We start from the raw sequence: 15,478 nt of genomic DNA on the forward strand, positions 1-15,478 counted from the left end.
GCAAATCCATACCCTCCAAGTGACTCTACCTTTGAAACAACAAGTTAAAAACAAACTGAGGTTTAGCAAGCCGTTGGCTGCATAACAGTACCTTAGTTTCTGGGTAAACAAAACAATAAGCTAATAAACTGCTCAAAAGATTGTTTTGTCTGTGCTTGCTGGACTGAAATTACAAGGGGTGTGCATTGTGCAAGTAGTAAATTTATGGTAGAGTTGAGTTTAAAAAATCTGGCAAGCTTTGAGATTTCTTTAGTACAGTACAGTAGAGTATTTTTATAGTGAAGCAACTTATGAAATATCTTCAAAATATCAAAATAAAGCCTACAAAAACTAAATAGGTACTTAATGGTATGTACGTAAAAAATTTTATACAAGTGTACAGTTATTGTTAGTTTCAAATACAAATACTATGTAATTCAATACTATGTAATTGGGGTGCTCTTCAGTGCAAGTCCTTTTCTTTTCTTATTTTTATTTACCTTAAGTCCCCCTAGTGATCTTATCATCATGTGATTGTATCTTCACAGAAATATCTTTAGCAAAATCATTGGATTTTTTAAAATAGTATTTCAATCAACACTCAAGTAACCTAATCTTCTTTGGAACATGTTCAAGAGCTTCCTCTAGTAACTGTGATCCTCTTATTGTGTTATTTTTTCTTAGATAACGGAAATTAGTCCTCTGCATTTTCTTAATCATCATTACATTGCTTGTGGTTTTCCTTATTCTTGGAACACTTCACATGTGATTTGAGCTTACTTGTCATTTTACCTTTGGCATGTTAAAAAACATCAAACAGTAAACACAAAGGTTTGAATATAAATACACATTTATTCAAGCCGTCAATCAGCTGCAACATACATTAACCTAAAAAAGTTGTGGAGGAGCCCATAAAAACTTCCTCTCAAATCGCCAAGCATTTGTGAATGGACTATAAATAGTGATTGACCTTTAGGTCAGGTAGTGGTTAGTGACCCTTGGCCAGATTCACCGTGGATGAAGAGTTCAAATTCCATTTTGTATGTCAGTTCAAGTTCTTTAGATTATTAGTTTATAAGTTTGTGTTCAGTTGTATTTTACATCCTATAAGCCTATGCATTTGTGGTGGTGGCAATAATTTTTAAAGAAAGTCCCCCCCCTTCCAAAAATGTCTATTTAATTCTCTTTGGTATTTGATTCTGTTAAAATAATCATTGGTTTCTTGGATTCTAGGGCACAGAGTGCTCGGCCTTGCATTCTCTTTTTTGATGAATTTGATAGTCTAGCTCCCAGGTAAGTACATGTATCTGCTGTGGATTTTATTAATTTCTCTTAATTGTTTTGAAAAATTATCAGTAAAAATCAGTTGAGTCAAAATAAGTTAATACTACTACTGAGGATCGTGGTGGAAGGAAAAAACCATAGGTGTGCTATTCCCACATATTCTGACGTCACTCGGATTGCAAACAAAAGATCTGATTGTAACTGTCAAATTAGTATATGTAGTATATGTGGTTGTTATTGTTTTTGTTATTATAAAAACAATCAAAATCAAATCAAAACAAATACATACTAATTTGACAGTTACAATCAGGTGATCTCACCATGATCTCGACTTTAAGGGACTACATAACTTTCAGTTTTTGGGCTAGATGACGTACTCATGAGTATGTAAAATATTTTCAGTTTGAAAACAATATTAGTTACACAGAATTGTTGTGTTGTTGCACAGGAAATAAACCTTTTATTTTCTTATTTTATAACGATCCTGAGGCTATCACATCACGGAACGGTCCTTTTACTACTTCTATTTCACGCTATTTAGTTACCCGGATGTTGTGTTGGTAGACGTGGTCATGACAGCACAGGAGTGACTGACAGAGTCGTCAACCAGCTGCTTACCCAGATGGATGGGGTAGAGACCCTGGAAGGTGTGTGGGTCGTGGCAGCTGCCAGTAGACCCGACCTGCTAGACCCAGCGTTGCTTAGACCCGGTCGAATTGGCAACCTCATACACTGCCCCACTCCTGATCAGGTGGGGGTTTTAGGATTAGCTTATTGAGCGGAGCGAGCGAAGCGAGCGAAACTCTTTGGGATCAACTTCAATGCAAACAATATAACACCATCACTCAATAACGGCTGAACACATTTCAGCCAAACTTAACAAGACTACTTAGACTAATAATGAGATGGTTTTTAAACAAACAAATTTCAATTAGATAATGCTAATGCAATTTAAAACAAACTTAAAATTTAAAATTTTTAACATTGGGCTTATGGGACTAAAGTAGCTATGACAGTTTTTTTGTTTACAAGAAAAATGTAAACAAGAGAATCATAAGGTATTTCTGAACTTTCTATACTTTTCTTTTAAACGATTTTAAACCATTCCTATGATTTTAATAAACAAGAAAATGCCGTTAAAACATTTTTTTAAGGCACGGAATTCACTGAAAATCGAGAAAATATACTGAACTACTTTCTCAATGCGCGGAGCATAAACAAGAAGCGGAGGGATACGGACCAGTGATTACTTTCTTGGGAACCTATTTGTGTTGCCAGCTGATTAGAAATCAGGATTTAATAAGCGATATATCGAACCGCATCGAAATCGGTATTTAATCCGATAATACCTCATAGGTTATATTATGTTTAATTACATCGACGGTACAGTAAGTTATTACACTTATTGATAAAACGCAGATTGAACACTGATTTAGGCATGTGGGGAGGTAGGTCGGGGTTTATGAGTATTCGTGACTACATTAAGTGTTTTGAAGTAAGGTTAGATTAGGAAGGTATAGTGTAGGTTATAGGTAGGCGATCGGGTTGTTTATTTGTGTTGCACCATATAATTTTTTAACTTTTGGAATGGAATAGTTGGTTAAGGTTAAACGGGGAAACGATTTCAAAAATGCTTGCATATGGTCTTAACTTAACAAACCATCTACAGTATTCTAGCTTTGACTTTATATAAAGTCAATGATTCTAGCAAATTATTACATACTGACCAAAAGAAAAGAGAACATTTGGATTTGTACCTTTGACCATAGCAAAACTAACATATAATTATGGAATGTGAAAAGTTGTATATCATTATATACTATTCTGTAATATTAATAATTGTTCGGCAAATCCTCATTTTAATGGCTCGGCTGAAAATGGAATCTGCATTTTGTGAAACAGTAATTTGGTAACAATTCAGTAATTTCAAATGTTGATAACAGTAGCCCATCCTATACAAATACTGTTATTTGATTGCCAAGCCACGGACTATACATACGTCCAGTTACAACCGTTGATAAGTAAACCTGGGCTTATAGAAGTACACTTTTAACCACGGTATGGATAATTGTCTAGGCCTGTCCAGAAGTAGGCTACTAATTTCTAATTATATTATCTACATTGTATATTTAAGGCATGTCTTCCCTACTTATTATATTATTCTGCCATTTCAGCCATTTTATGTTGCACGGTTGAATTTTAATGTCAAATTTCCCCTCCTGTTGTTATACTTTAATACTCGTTTTTTTATAGTTACTGTTTTTTTTATACTTAAATACTTTAACCGATTGTAAGGGTGAAAAATGTAGCCCAATGTTTTTTTGTTGTAGGCTACAGTTGCATTTGAATGTTAAATTACCTTTCTCATTTTTATACTTTACTTTTTGGATGTTAATATCAGATTCCAACTACTGTAATATTTTCCTGGTCAAAACTACCATAATGCACTTCTCGAAGAGGTAAATTTGAGTTATTATAATTTTAATCTTTAAAACCAGCATTAGTAAATAAATCTATTGACCTTTTTACATTTAGTTACTTATACAAATATCAAATCACGTTTGTTCCGCTCAACTGGCTTTCACCTCTCTGAAAGCAACCCTAGTTTATAGTGTTAACCTTTGGAGTTCCAGGGATTACTAATAGATATGATTATGCCTATATTATGTTTTTCCTTAAGGTCCGTGGGTCCTTAACACGTTCGCTGCTACGGACGTTCCGGAACGTCAAACGGGCCACGGCGCCAGGAGCTAGGAACGTTCCGGAACGTCGCCGTTCATTGATGTTTAACGTTACCATGGATCAGCAAGCTCGTCACGAGCGTCCTATATTTCTTTGCAGCTCGTGGGGACGTACTTTTCTGACAATAAAAAATATAGGTAGTTTCCCAAAATCACCACCAGGGTCGTTTAGAACAGGGCTTTGTCCCACCTCTTTCCTGCTAGATAGAGACACTACTTTACCGACTGCAACCTGGGTAGTGCTGCTATCTATCAGAATCACTTAGTACTATCATAGACAAAAAGAATTAAATATAGACCGTCAGCTGTGCTGCGGTTACCATAGGTTCTGGCGCACACCGCTGGGATCGCCACGGTAGTTACAGCGTACGCGCTACGTAAACTACAGCGGTGTGCGCCCGAACTCATGGTAACCATGGTAACTGCAGCACGGCTGACAGTCTATATTTAGTTCTTTTTGTCTATGGTACTATGTCCAAAGTCAGTTTTATTGCAGAACATTGCCATCCAGTACAACTATTGTTGTTTTTACTGTAATTCAGTGTATCGGCAGCAATGTTTACGCAGCGACGAGCGTTAGTTCAGCTCCTGGCGCCGTCCCGGCATCTAGCGGTCAGCAGCGAACTTGTTAAAATCTTTCTTGTCAGTAATTGGCATTAGGGATCAGTTCAGGCCAGAAATCAGTTTTGGCCCAAGCTCAGATTTGGTAATCTATATTAGACCAAAAATGACAAAATGTCTTCTGCAGTTTAGGCGACATCATCATCTTTTTCCATGATTGCAGCAAATTTGTAAATTTTGTATTGCACACAATCACGATGACTTTTCCATCGTGAAAATGAAATCTTGGATCAGCCTAACACGAACTTTAGCATTGTTTAACATTGTTAATATTGTTGTTGCTTTAATATTGTTTACGGCCCGAACCAATAAATTCAACATCATAAATTATTATTGATTGTCTGTTGTGTGATGTGTCAGGTGGAGAGAGAAGAGATCCTACAGACCCTGGGTGCCCAGCTGAGGCTGAGTGCTGATGTAGATCTCGCAAAGGTTGCGGCTCAAACAGAGCACTACACTGGAGCTGACCTGCAGGCTGTCCTCTATAGTGCTCAGATGATAGCATACGACACTCTACATCAAGGTAGGACCTGTATACTGTATAGTGTGCAGTGTAGTATCTTTGACTATGAATAAGACTAGACATTCCAACACCATATTATAGCATATAATAGCAACTAGTTTTAGAATAATAAACGGTATCAGCAATCTGACACATACTTTCTCCCATGAGCTTGTCAACAACCGTCATCATGGGCGATCATAGTAACTACGATATTTGATAGGTAAGATCACAAAAATGTCATTAACTTTTGAACTGTAATTTTTACATTCAGAATTTAAAGTGCTACAACATACTAAGCTTTTATCAAAATAGTTCCAGCCGTTTTCAAGAAAGTAATTTTTTTTTAATTTTATGATTTTTATGGGAAATAACCATCAAAAATCCAAATTTCCAACAAATGAAAAACATTCCTGGAAATACCATGGAGCTACAAACAAAATTTTATCAAAATCGGACAACAGGTGTGGTCTGTAGCTCTGTACACATCCACACAGACAGACATACACACACACACGGACAGACATCACTTCGAGGACCACTTTTTGGGGTTCAGGGGGGCCCAAAACGGAAATATCCACTCACAACTCAAACTAAAAAATTTGGACGAAAACAATACTTTCTCTATATACTATTTATTTATGTGGAGATAAAGTAAAAAGTTACGTAGTTAAATCGTGAAAGAAAAACGGAAACTGCTGATGTCAGTTACACATTTCTATTGAATCCAACTTTTCAATCAAAGCAAAGTGAAAGAACTATTTTTTAGTTTTAGTTTTTTTTTTTAGTTTTATCTTTTACTAGCTGTAACCCGCGGGCTTTGCCCCGTTTAACTTCTTAATTTTCAAGATTATCTCGTTCGCATGGCTCAATCACGTCCTGGTTGAAGTTTGTTCGCTACGCTCACTCACCTTTAGGTTGGAGCTCGTTCGCTACGCTCACTCACCTTTAGGTTGAAGTTCGTTCGCTGCGCTCACTTGCCTTCAGGTTAGCTCGTTCGCTACGCTAACTCGCCTCCAGGTTGAAGTTCGTTTGCTACGCTCACTCACCTTTTGGTTGCAAATTAGCTGTTGTCATAAATGTAAAAGAAATAATAGTGCTGCACCCTGTTGGTAATCCTTGTAACTTTAATGCTATTGAACATCATAGAACAGAACCAACTTGTTTAATTGAAACAGCTGTTAAGATTCAATAATTCCATTTCTCATAAGGTTAACATGGGAAACTCCAGAGCCACTGGGGCGGAGCCCGAAAGGATTTTTGAAATAAGAATATGCCTATATGTTAATCGGGAATGTGAGCTATCATCATGCCAAATTTCAGCCCAATCCGACCAGTATTTTTCGAGTTTACTTTTCCCATACACACATACAGCAACCACCTCTTTTTTATAATAGTATAGATGTCAAAAATAACTTGATACCCCTACCAAACATGAAGACTTAGCAGATATATTTCCCATTGAAATAACTTATGTTTTAACGAGTACTTAGGTTTGCTGTTTTAGGGAAGGAAAAAATACTTTGGTAAAATGTTAATAGAAGAGTATGAAATGAATAAGGGTGACAAATGTTATCAAAATATATCCATTAAAAACTAGTAATTTGTTTTTTTATAATCAACACAACAGTTTATTTTTTCTCAATAAGAATAACATGGGATTTAGTGTTATTGGCCTCTGGGGACATTGAAATGAAAACGTAAACCGGTTCCGGATCTGGGTCTTACCATGAGACCTATGGTAATAGCTACTTGTCTATAGCTAAAACCTAACATTTTAGTTATGCACTTATTTTCTAAGCTTCCTTACTTGATTTTAAACGCTCCTTCAAAGTTATTCCGTTTACATTTATTATATTAACTATGTTTTCTATTTTAGATTCTGATGATGAAAATCCATCTACTGCACCTTTAGTTAATGATGTAAGTAATATTCTATACAGGTATATTCTTTGTTTGTAGATTGTTTAAAGTTTTATTTTACGTCAGATGGTTTAGTCGAATGTAGTTTGTACTGTTAATAGCTAACAATCCATATTCAAACATCTTATTTCTATTTATATGTACACAAGCTGCTATACCCGTGCTTTGCAACGGGAAGAAAATGCGACCTAGAAAGCTATTAAAGTAATCCTGATATGTGTTTTAAAATACGGCAACTCTATGATTTTGAAAATATAAATTGATTTAAAAGTTTAAACCTACTTACTTTCAAATCCCTACTTTTTATGTTAATAGATCCAAAAGAATATGACAACATACATTAGTGTAGCAATAACATAAATTGCTTCATATTGATGCTTCACGTTTTACCATAATTTATTCTTCAACTTTAGTCAAGCCTTTTTACATGTAGCTTACTATATAAATTACAAAATGAAACTTTGAGCAATACTTTAAAAAAACGTATACAAACTTTCTTTAAAACCAAACATAACCCTCCTAAATCTACATAAAGCGTCACAAACATCTTTATCGAGTAAATAAACAAACACCACTTCATTGTACTGACCAGCTGTTTCATTAAATAAATTAAATTAAATCATGTAAACTTTGGAAGCATGCCAGGCGTAGCCCTTTGGAAATCAGCCTGTGGGGCAGAGCCCGAAGGATGTTCGTCCTTATAAATACTTTTCGGCAAATCCACACAGTCTGAGCTTCATTTTGATGAGCCATATGCCTATATTTTTATTTGGTATAGTGTGATTGTTGACGGAAAGCGGCTGGCTGAAGGGTCGACCCTACTCACACACACGCAGGCCTCACACACACAGACGCAAGGGATTAGGACGGACGTGGGACGGACCATTGTCCTGCCACTCAAGTCATCGGTGGCTCACGGAAATTAAACTATGATTTTTTTTAATTTTACGTTTGTTATAAAATATGGTAACGCTTTTGACTTCAGCTCAAAATGCTTAGTAAAATGATACCAAACAATATATATTTTGCTTACAAAGTGTGAAAGCTACGAATATTTTAACACGTTTTTATTAGCTAGCTACTTGTCATAATTATTTCGTGTTTGGACTCATTTTTCATTGAATTAAACAACAAATTTACTAACACTAACCATTTTACTGTATATCTAACATCAAATCAATTGCAATTTTGAGGTATCATTAACAGATGTTATATTTCTACTTAGTGAATAGGGGATCGGGGCTTTCAGGCAATTAGGACGGTGGTGAGTGTGCGTGCGTGAGTCGGGTCCCTCGCAGGTAGGCTGAGCTCCAGCCGCACTCCGGTAAAAATCAGACTATAAATGGCCTTAACCGTTTACATAAAATTTGATTGTATCACTTTAATAATATAATATATGATACAATGAATAGTGTCAATACAATTCAAACTAAAAGTAAAAATTAAAAAATTGTAATCCACTTTAATTACAATATTAATATTAATACTATTACCTACTATTATTGTTACCTTCTTGATATTTTGGGGATCATATTTGGATTTATATTCCCCTTGCAATCATATATGAGTGTCTTTTAATATCTTAAAAATATTAGCCTTTATGAGATAAATATTGATTTAGGGTTTTCTGACAGAGTCATATTTTTTATCAAAATAAAGCCTATAAAAATATAATTAAAAAAAAACTGGTATAAATTTGATAAATAATTAATTTAACTGAATTATGTCTTACATTTCACCAGTTGAGCAGTAACACAGCTCATAAGTGAACTAATTAATTACATTATTATAAATTTGCAAATTAATTATGAAACCATATCAAACATTGTCAGATTTGTTATTTCATTCAAACGTTAAACAGAAATGCAATTAGACTGCACGGAATCGGTTTTGCCAAATCAAGTAATTAAATATCTCATTCTAAACTGAATGGTTTGAATACATGAAAAGATGCTTTGAGGGAAATTGAAACACTGACAAGAAATTAAATTAATAACCTCATTTACTTAGAAACTCGTCAAAGGGTTTGTGGGACTTTGATGTGATCCGGAGGGGCGGACAAGGTAAATACCTTGGGAAAAATATATCAATCAGCTCCAATGGGTGATTTCCAATAGCGACGAATAACCGACAATGAAGCTTACATAAACAAATTTACCCCAGAGACACTTGTAATGCATCTCCGTTTTGCTTTTTGTTAATTTTATCCAAAGAGCGTCCAAGATAAATAATTGCAAACTCGATTCGGATTCTCATTTGGCTTGTTTGCTCTGTGGAACTAAAAACGTTACACAACAAGTGACGATTTGCGGTGCTGTCGCAAAACACAATTTACGCTTTCCAAAAGTTTTAATTTAGCGACAGACTCGCTTTATGTAAATAAGCTCAGCAGAATATCTTGTCACCAGGAGAGAAAGATTGAAATGTTCAGTGTTTGGAAGTGACAATGACGGACTCGAGCCTCCAGGGAACGCCCATTCATTTGTAAAATCCCTAAATCAAATTATTGCTACCACTCGGGTTTGAAGAAATACGAATCCTTTTCAGTTGTGTAATTATTTTGTATTCCGATTAATCTTACCTACTATCTGGGTATCAATAAAATGGCTTAGGTTACAGGTGTATCGAAAATACCTTAGGATAAAACTTTTGTTATGTTCTTAACTGCCAAGACGCTTTGGAAGAAACCTTCAATTTAATAATTGAATAAGTAATATTTGTATGTACACTGTTTACAATAAATTAGTATTTCTATCATTTCTCTTTTAATCTAACTAAATTAACTAGTTTGTATTAATGTTTCCTCTCTCAATTATTACCACTACTTTTACCAATCGAGGGTAGGACGCTACTTGGTCATATTTTAACCCATATGAGTGTATAGTGGAATAAGATGACCTGTAAAATTACCAGCTGTTTCTATAGCCAGGACGAAGGACTCAATAGTCAGGGACCGCACCAGATAATATTACAGTACTTTGATACAACTTATTTAACACTATCAAAAATTTACATCAGAAACTAGGTTACAGGTGTATCGAAAATACCTTTGGACAAAACTTTTGTTATATACCTAATACACATAAGTTAAATTAGTGATCAATCCTAAATGACTATTACCTCCAAAGCTGTTAAATCAATTGAAACACTGTTAACAGTAACAACCCTCAGCTGTTTAGCTGTTATCAGTCGTACGGTGGTATGGTGTGATTGTTTGCGGTGTTACACTGATCACCAGCAAGGTGTCATCACCCCCTCATTAACTCGCTGTGATTAAAACTGAACCTAATTGAACTGCGGGGGGAGTTGTTATTACCTTCACCATCCCCTCTCACACGACCCTCCCCATTCAACGATTTAGTCTTGTGTTTTTGATTATACAAATAAGCCGGTTCATTTGGTTTTATTTATTGCAACATGGCATATTTTATCGAATCCGTGCATGTTTACTCTGCAATATGCTTTAAGGGATTTCATTTGTTATTCCATGGAAATTAAATGTACGTTCAGAAATGAGAAATCAAATTTTCTTTGTCGCACAATTATTTTTACAGTATTGGCAAAAATCCTACTAATGTGATTAAAATATGCTACAATTAATAAAGTAAAATTTTATTTATATAAGTTACATATATTACATAGACATCAATCGTGACTAAAAAAAAATAACAAACCAACCCTCATTGTTAAGAACCACGCTGTCTTATTTCCCCATTTGGAAATAAAATTATTTAAAATATATCCTAAAGGTGACAACATCGTTTATGAGGAACAATAAAAAAATAACTCTATGCTATCCCTTTCTCGTAGGCCTATATATAAAAACTTAAAATGTGATTTAAAATGTGATTTATTTTTTTCTACCTTAGAAAATGTCAGGTCGATAATGGCTTATGAGTGAGTTGTAAATGATTTAGTTTTTTTTAGTGTAATAAGAATGCGCTACTTTAAGAAGGTGATATGTCTATTCTTTTAAATATGTTGTTTGGACTGTAAAATAAAATTAACTGTAAATTAACTTTCATACAAACAAACCAATTTGAATTATCATTTTCGTTCCTATATTAAAAACCCTCAATGATTCAGGCGTCAAAAGAGAAATTTTTTGTTTCCCATATAACTACTAAGCACTACAGAGACCAAAGGTTTGTGAATCAATTTTTATAAACACAGGTGATTTAGACTGTTAATTGATTTAAAGGGTTGGTAAAAACATTTTACTCTAATCTCGCGTTTTGTTTTTTTCAACTCCCAACAATTGAAGATTAAAAGGCATCATAAGTTTCTCAGCTTAGATCAATTTCAGTATTATGTTCAGTTGACATTTTTTGTAAACTGACACCCTCTTGCTCCCATAAGTTTTCACCTTTAGAATTAATCCAGTAATTAGACACTTCAATGTCGAGAAATGTGTAGAGTTGATTGTTGCGATTGCTAGGTCTGAACGTATTAGTCTACAATCAGCTGTGCTAATGACTGCAACGGAGGTATTAATGCGGGAGATAACAACAGGAACTTGTGATACTCCGAGTGTAATGATCTCTGTGTGTCTAGTTGGTACACCTGTAATCAGTTAGCAATCGTCTTGCAGTGTTTGGGTTCTAAATTTTGTCTCAGGGTACAAAAAAGTCAAATAAAAACAAACAGTCGACAAAATTATGATCCACACTATTAGCTTGTTGAGTATATAGCTTTTGCATCCCTATTTATCTACCATAACATTTAACTTCATAAACTTTCTTATCACCTTGTCCTTATCTCTTGGTCAATTGTACCGAAGAAGATATTTGGCCTTGCCAATTAAATGCCTCTACTTCTTTCAATCTTCTTCATTGACTCCCAATAATCTCATGTATTTGGCTACTTTAACTACTTCTTGTTGGACGCCCAGAGCGTTTCTTCCTTGTTTTCCTTCCATATTTGTTTTATCATAGCTTCATCTTCCCTCTTCACTACACATCTGGTCCATTTCAGTTGCCTGCGTTTTACTGGTTTTACCTTGACAATCACGTCTGGCCCTTTAAATACATTCCTTGATGTTTGACTCTCCATGTTCTATTCTCAGATTTTCCTGAGTTAATTATTTTTCCCTACAGTTACCTAACAATTTACATGTTCTCTCACTGATTTGAGAAAGCAAAGTGGCCAATTCGCTCATCAGTGAGACAATGTTAACATTGTCTCACTCTAATTACTTTGTCTTACTCCAGATTTGCAACGTGAAGGCACGAAATAGTGAGCGTGTAACATGCAGACAAGGTCATATGTGCACGCGAAATACGTTGGCAGCACTGGCTGTAAATCAGCTGGTCAGCTGTTGTACTGTTGTATCATTAAATGTCATATTAAAAGTTCACCTCTGTGTTAAAATATGTTACGTTTCTTTACCAATTTATTTGTTTTATGGTAACTGTAGGAAAAATATAATGTGCAACTCGAGTGCAAAGTGCAATTGCCTCACTCGAGAAACCATTTCTCTCGAGTGAGTCAATTGCTCACTTTGCTCACTAGTTGCACAAATAACTATTAAATGTTACAGTACTAAATTTTTGTCAATACCTTTGTCTAGATTCCTTGTTACTGGCCCATGAAAAGAATTGGACGTGGTATTACTTTGTAGATTGAAGTTTTGTGAGGTAGAAAAAATCTTTGACCATAAAAAAAATTAGAAGTTCAATACAGTAGACCCCCTAACGGGACAGGACGTAGGACGGGTAACTCAAAAGATGGGTTAAAACGGGCAAACCCTAAAAACTAAATAAAATGGAAAGCTATTATATTGGAATTCATTATTCTGTTTTCGTGTGTGCATTAAAAACAAACTACACTTATCTCATCTTTTTCTTATAGAAAAGTCACAAATAAACCCAAGGTAAAGTCAAATACTTTAATCCAAGTATAGTCATGGACAAGAGTCTATAAACATTCTTATTTTAATACCTTAAGTAGTATTACTTGATGCATTCCAAATCTATCGTAATAAAGCACAGTATTTATTATTGAAATTAAAGATACAAGCAATAATTTCCTTATGAAATGGGATGTTAATTTAGGTTAAATACAAAATAACTTACTCTCAGTAACATCCTGTAGAGTTTAGCCACAGTGAAGTAAGATACAGAGGATACAAGTTTATGGGATAACCGTGCACCTCTAGCTCCAGGTATGGTGGGGCCGAAATGTACTTGTCCTGAGCAAGGAAGAGTCCGAACAGCGATGGCCACATAGCATATAGTACAGCAGTTGTAGCGCACAGGATCTTCCTACAGCATGAGCGCTAGAGTGGGTGATGGCAAGGGAAAGGAGAGGGGAAGAGGACGGCAAAAGAAATTTTCTCTTAACAGCAGCGAATGGTGCTAGTCCACTACTTAAGTGTACCATTGAATTTATCCTCTGTATCTTACTTCTCTGTAGTTTAGCGTATTGTTCCCAACGCCAAGCGTGGGAGCGGAAATGCCAAGATTCCTAGAAAGCGGCGGTTTAACCGAATTGCTTCAAAACAAGGTTGGTTAAAACAAACTGTAATATTTTACGAGCGAGGGTGGATAATCCGATTATTGGTTAATGCGAGGTTGGCTAAGAGGTTGTCTACTGTATTACTAAATACACTCTGTAGGTTGAAATCTTTGTCTATTGGCCGCATCCAAAAGTTTGTGGTTGAAATACTCTGAACAAGAAAATTGTCAAAACTACATTTTCATTAATGTATAGACTGAGTATGCGCTATCTCAGTACTCAGCTTAGTTATAAATGGGGGTTGGTTTTCAAAATGTATAGCAGGTCAATTAATTGTTATCTAATGTGGATTTTAAAGAAAGTCATTATTAATTGAAAGTAGATATTTAATCCTGTTTTTTATTCCAGGTGGAAGTAACTCAGTCAAACTTGCTGGCCGCTCTGCAAGATACTAATCCATCTCTAAAGTTGGTGGATAGGATGAGATTTCAACAAATGTAAGCTATATACTTAGGATTTAGAAAAACTAAAATGATAGATTGGTACAGTTGATAATGATACAGTTTTTGTGTAAGCACCAATGATGTGTTTGCCAAATTGCTGTAAATATATAATTGTAAAAATAGAAATATTTGTGGTATATTTTGGCTAGGATAAGAAGATAAGATACAATAAGTTTTAGACATTCGGTTCAATCTTGACATCTCCAAAACTGAATCTAGATTAAAAGTTATCTTAATTTGCTTTAACGCCACAATATTAATTACTTGATTTAATTGAACCTATACACCACAATAAACATTTTGTATCATTTAAAGAGTAGATCTGTGGATGATGCAGCATTGACTTTGATTACCTGCAGACACAAAATAAGACTCTTGTAGCAAGTTGTAATGCACAATGAGCTGTGGTTAACATAACTGGACCTAGAGTCTGCCTCTTCCCATCAGTAAGTTTTATCACTAAAATATCCAATCTGGTTTTACAATGACCATTGATAATTTATACCTCTTTTATAATTGGCCTAAAATCACCAAAGGACCCGGAAAACACAAAAAAAAGTAATTTATCCTAATTTTCCTACTTAACGAATGGTACTTAACTTATTTTCATTACGATGGTTTCAGCTATCAGAACTTCCAGAAGCAGAAAGGAAGCCCTAACCAAGAACCAACAGAAAGCATGCCTAACCTCAGAGTTACTTTGGCTTGAGATATTTTTATGAATAAGTATTGTTGTGGGAATGATCGTTTACAATTGTATTTATATTATAGAAATGTTTTACTGTTACATAAATGGTGTATTTTCATTACCCCCCTCCACCCTTTTCTGTATATTTTATCTGTAATAAAATTGTAAATTATCCAAAATAGGGTGAGTGCACCAGTGAATGACCACCCCCCAATGAATGACCGTTTCGTATAAAAACCCTCATATCAGGCTTTCTGTATTTCCTAGTCCGTTACAAACGTGTTTCAAAGTAACTTTGGGGCCTTATAAAAATTTACCTTGTGACTGATTCAAAAAGAAAGTGTCAATCGTCCTTATGTAACATAAACAAAATTAGATGTTTCAAGCAGTTCGTTTTTAAGCTTCCCACTATGGCGTCTCGCACAAACATAGTTAGTTGTAATTTGTCACGGTTCCCTAATTATTGATTGAAACTGTAATATATTACATTTAATTCATAGTTAACATGTTAAGGTACAACTCTGTACTCATTTAAAGATCAAAATCCAAACCAATTGTATATTTAAACAGCTGGTCAATTACTGGTTCACAAATTTAGGGTATAACCAGTGAATGACCGTTTCGTTCATTAACTGGATTTAGGTCAACTTTCTTTATTGATATTGATGAAAATGCTTTCTGATAGAGCAAGTAAATTCCTATGAAACAAAAAATTTTTTAGAAATTATGTGGATGCACTATAACTAAAGTTTGAATGCGAGTTAAATCTTATGGTCATTCC

At 34.8% G+C, this 15,478-nt stretch overlaps 1 protein-coding gene across 2 annotated transcripts in view; it reads left to right on the forward strand.

Moving 5' to 3' along the window:
• Positions 1-14,790, forward strand: part of LOC128999569 (peroxisomal ATPase PEX1) — a 36,629-nt gene extending 21,839 nt beyond the window's left edge. For both annotated transcript variants that reach the window (XM_054426141.1, XM_054426142.1), the window contains exons 16-21: positions 1,213-1,272; positions 1,828-2,014; positions 4,986-5,148; positions 7,007-7,050; positions 13,915-14,003; positions 14,634-14,790. In XM_054426141.1, coding sequence (XP_054282116.1) covers positions 1,213-1,272; positions 1,828-2,014; positions 4,986-5,148; positions 7,007-7,050; positions 13,915-14,003; positions 14,634-14,718 — 628 coding nt within the window. In that variant the 3' untranslated portion in view covers positions 14,719-14,790. The remainder of the gene's footprint in view (positions 1-1,212; positions 1,273-1,827; positions 2,015-4,985; positions 5,149-7,006; positions 7,051-13,914; positions 14,004-14,633) is intronic.
• Positions 14,791-15,478: the final 688 nt, after the last annotated feature.

This window comes from Macrosteles quadrilineatus, unplaced genomic scaffold (assembly GCF_028750875.1).
Source record: "Macrosteles quadrilineatus isolate MER2022 unplaced genomic scaffold, UCM_ALF_1.0 Scaffold_8__2_contigs__length_117827958, whole genome shotgun sequence".
Classification (NCBI taxonomy): Eukaryota; Metazoa; Arthropoda; class Insecta; order Hemiptera; family Cicadellidae; genus Macrosteles; species Macrosteles quadrilineatus.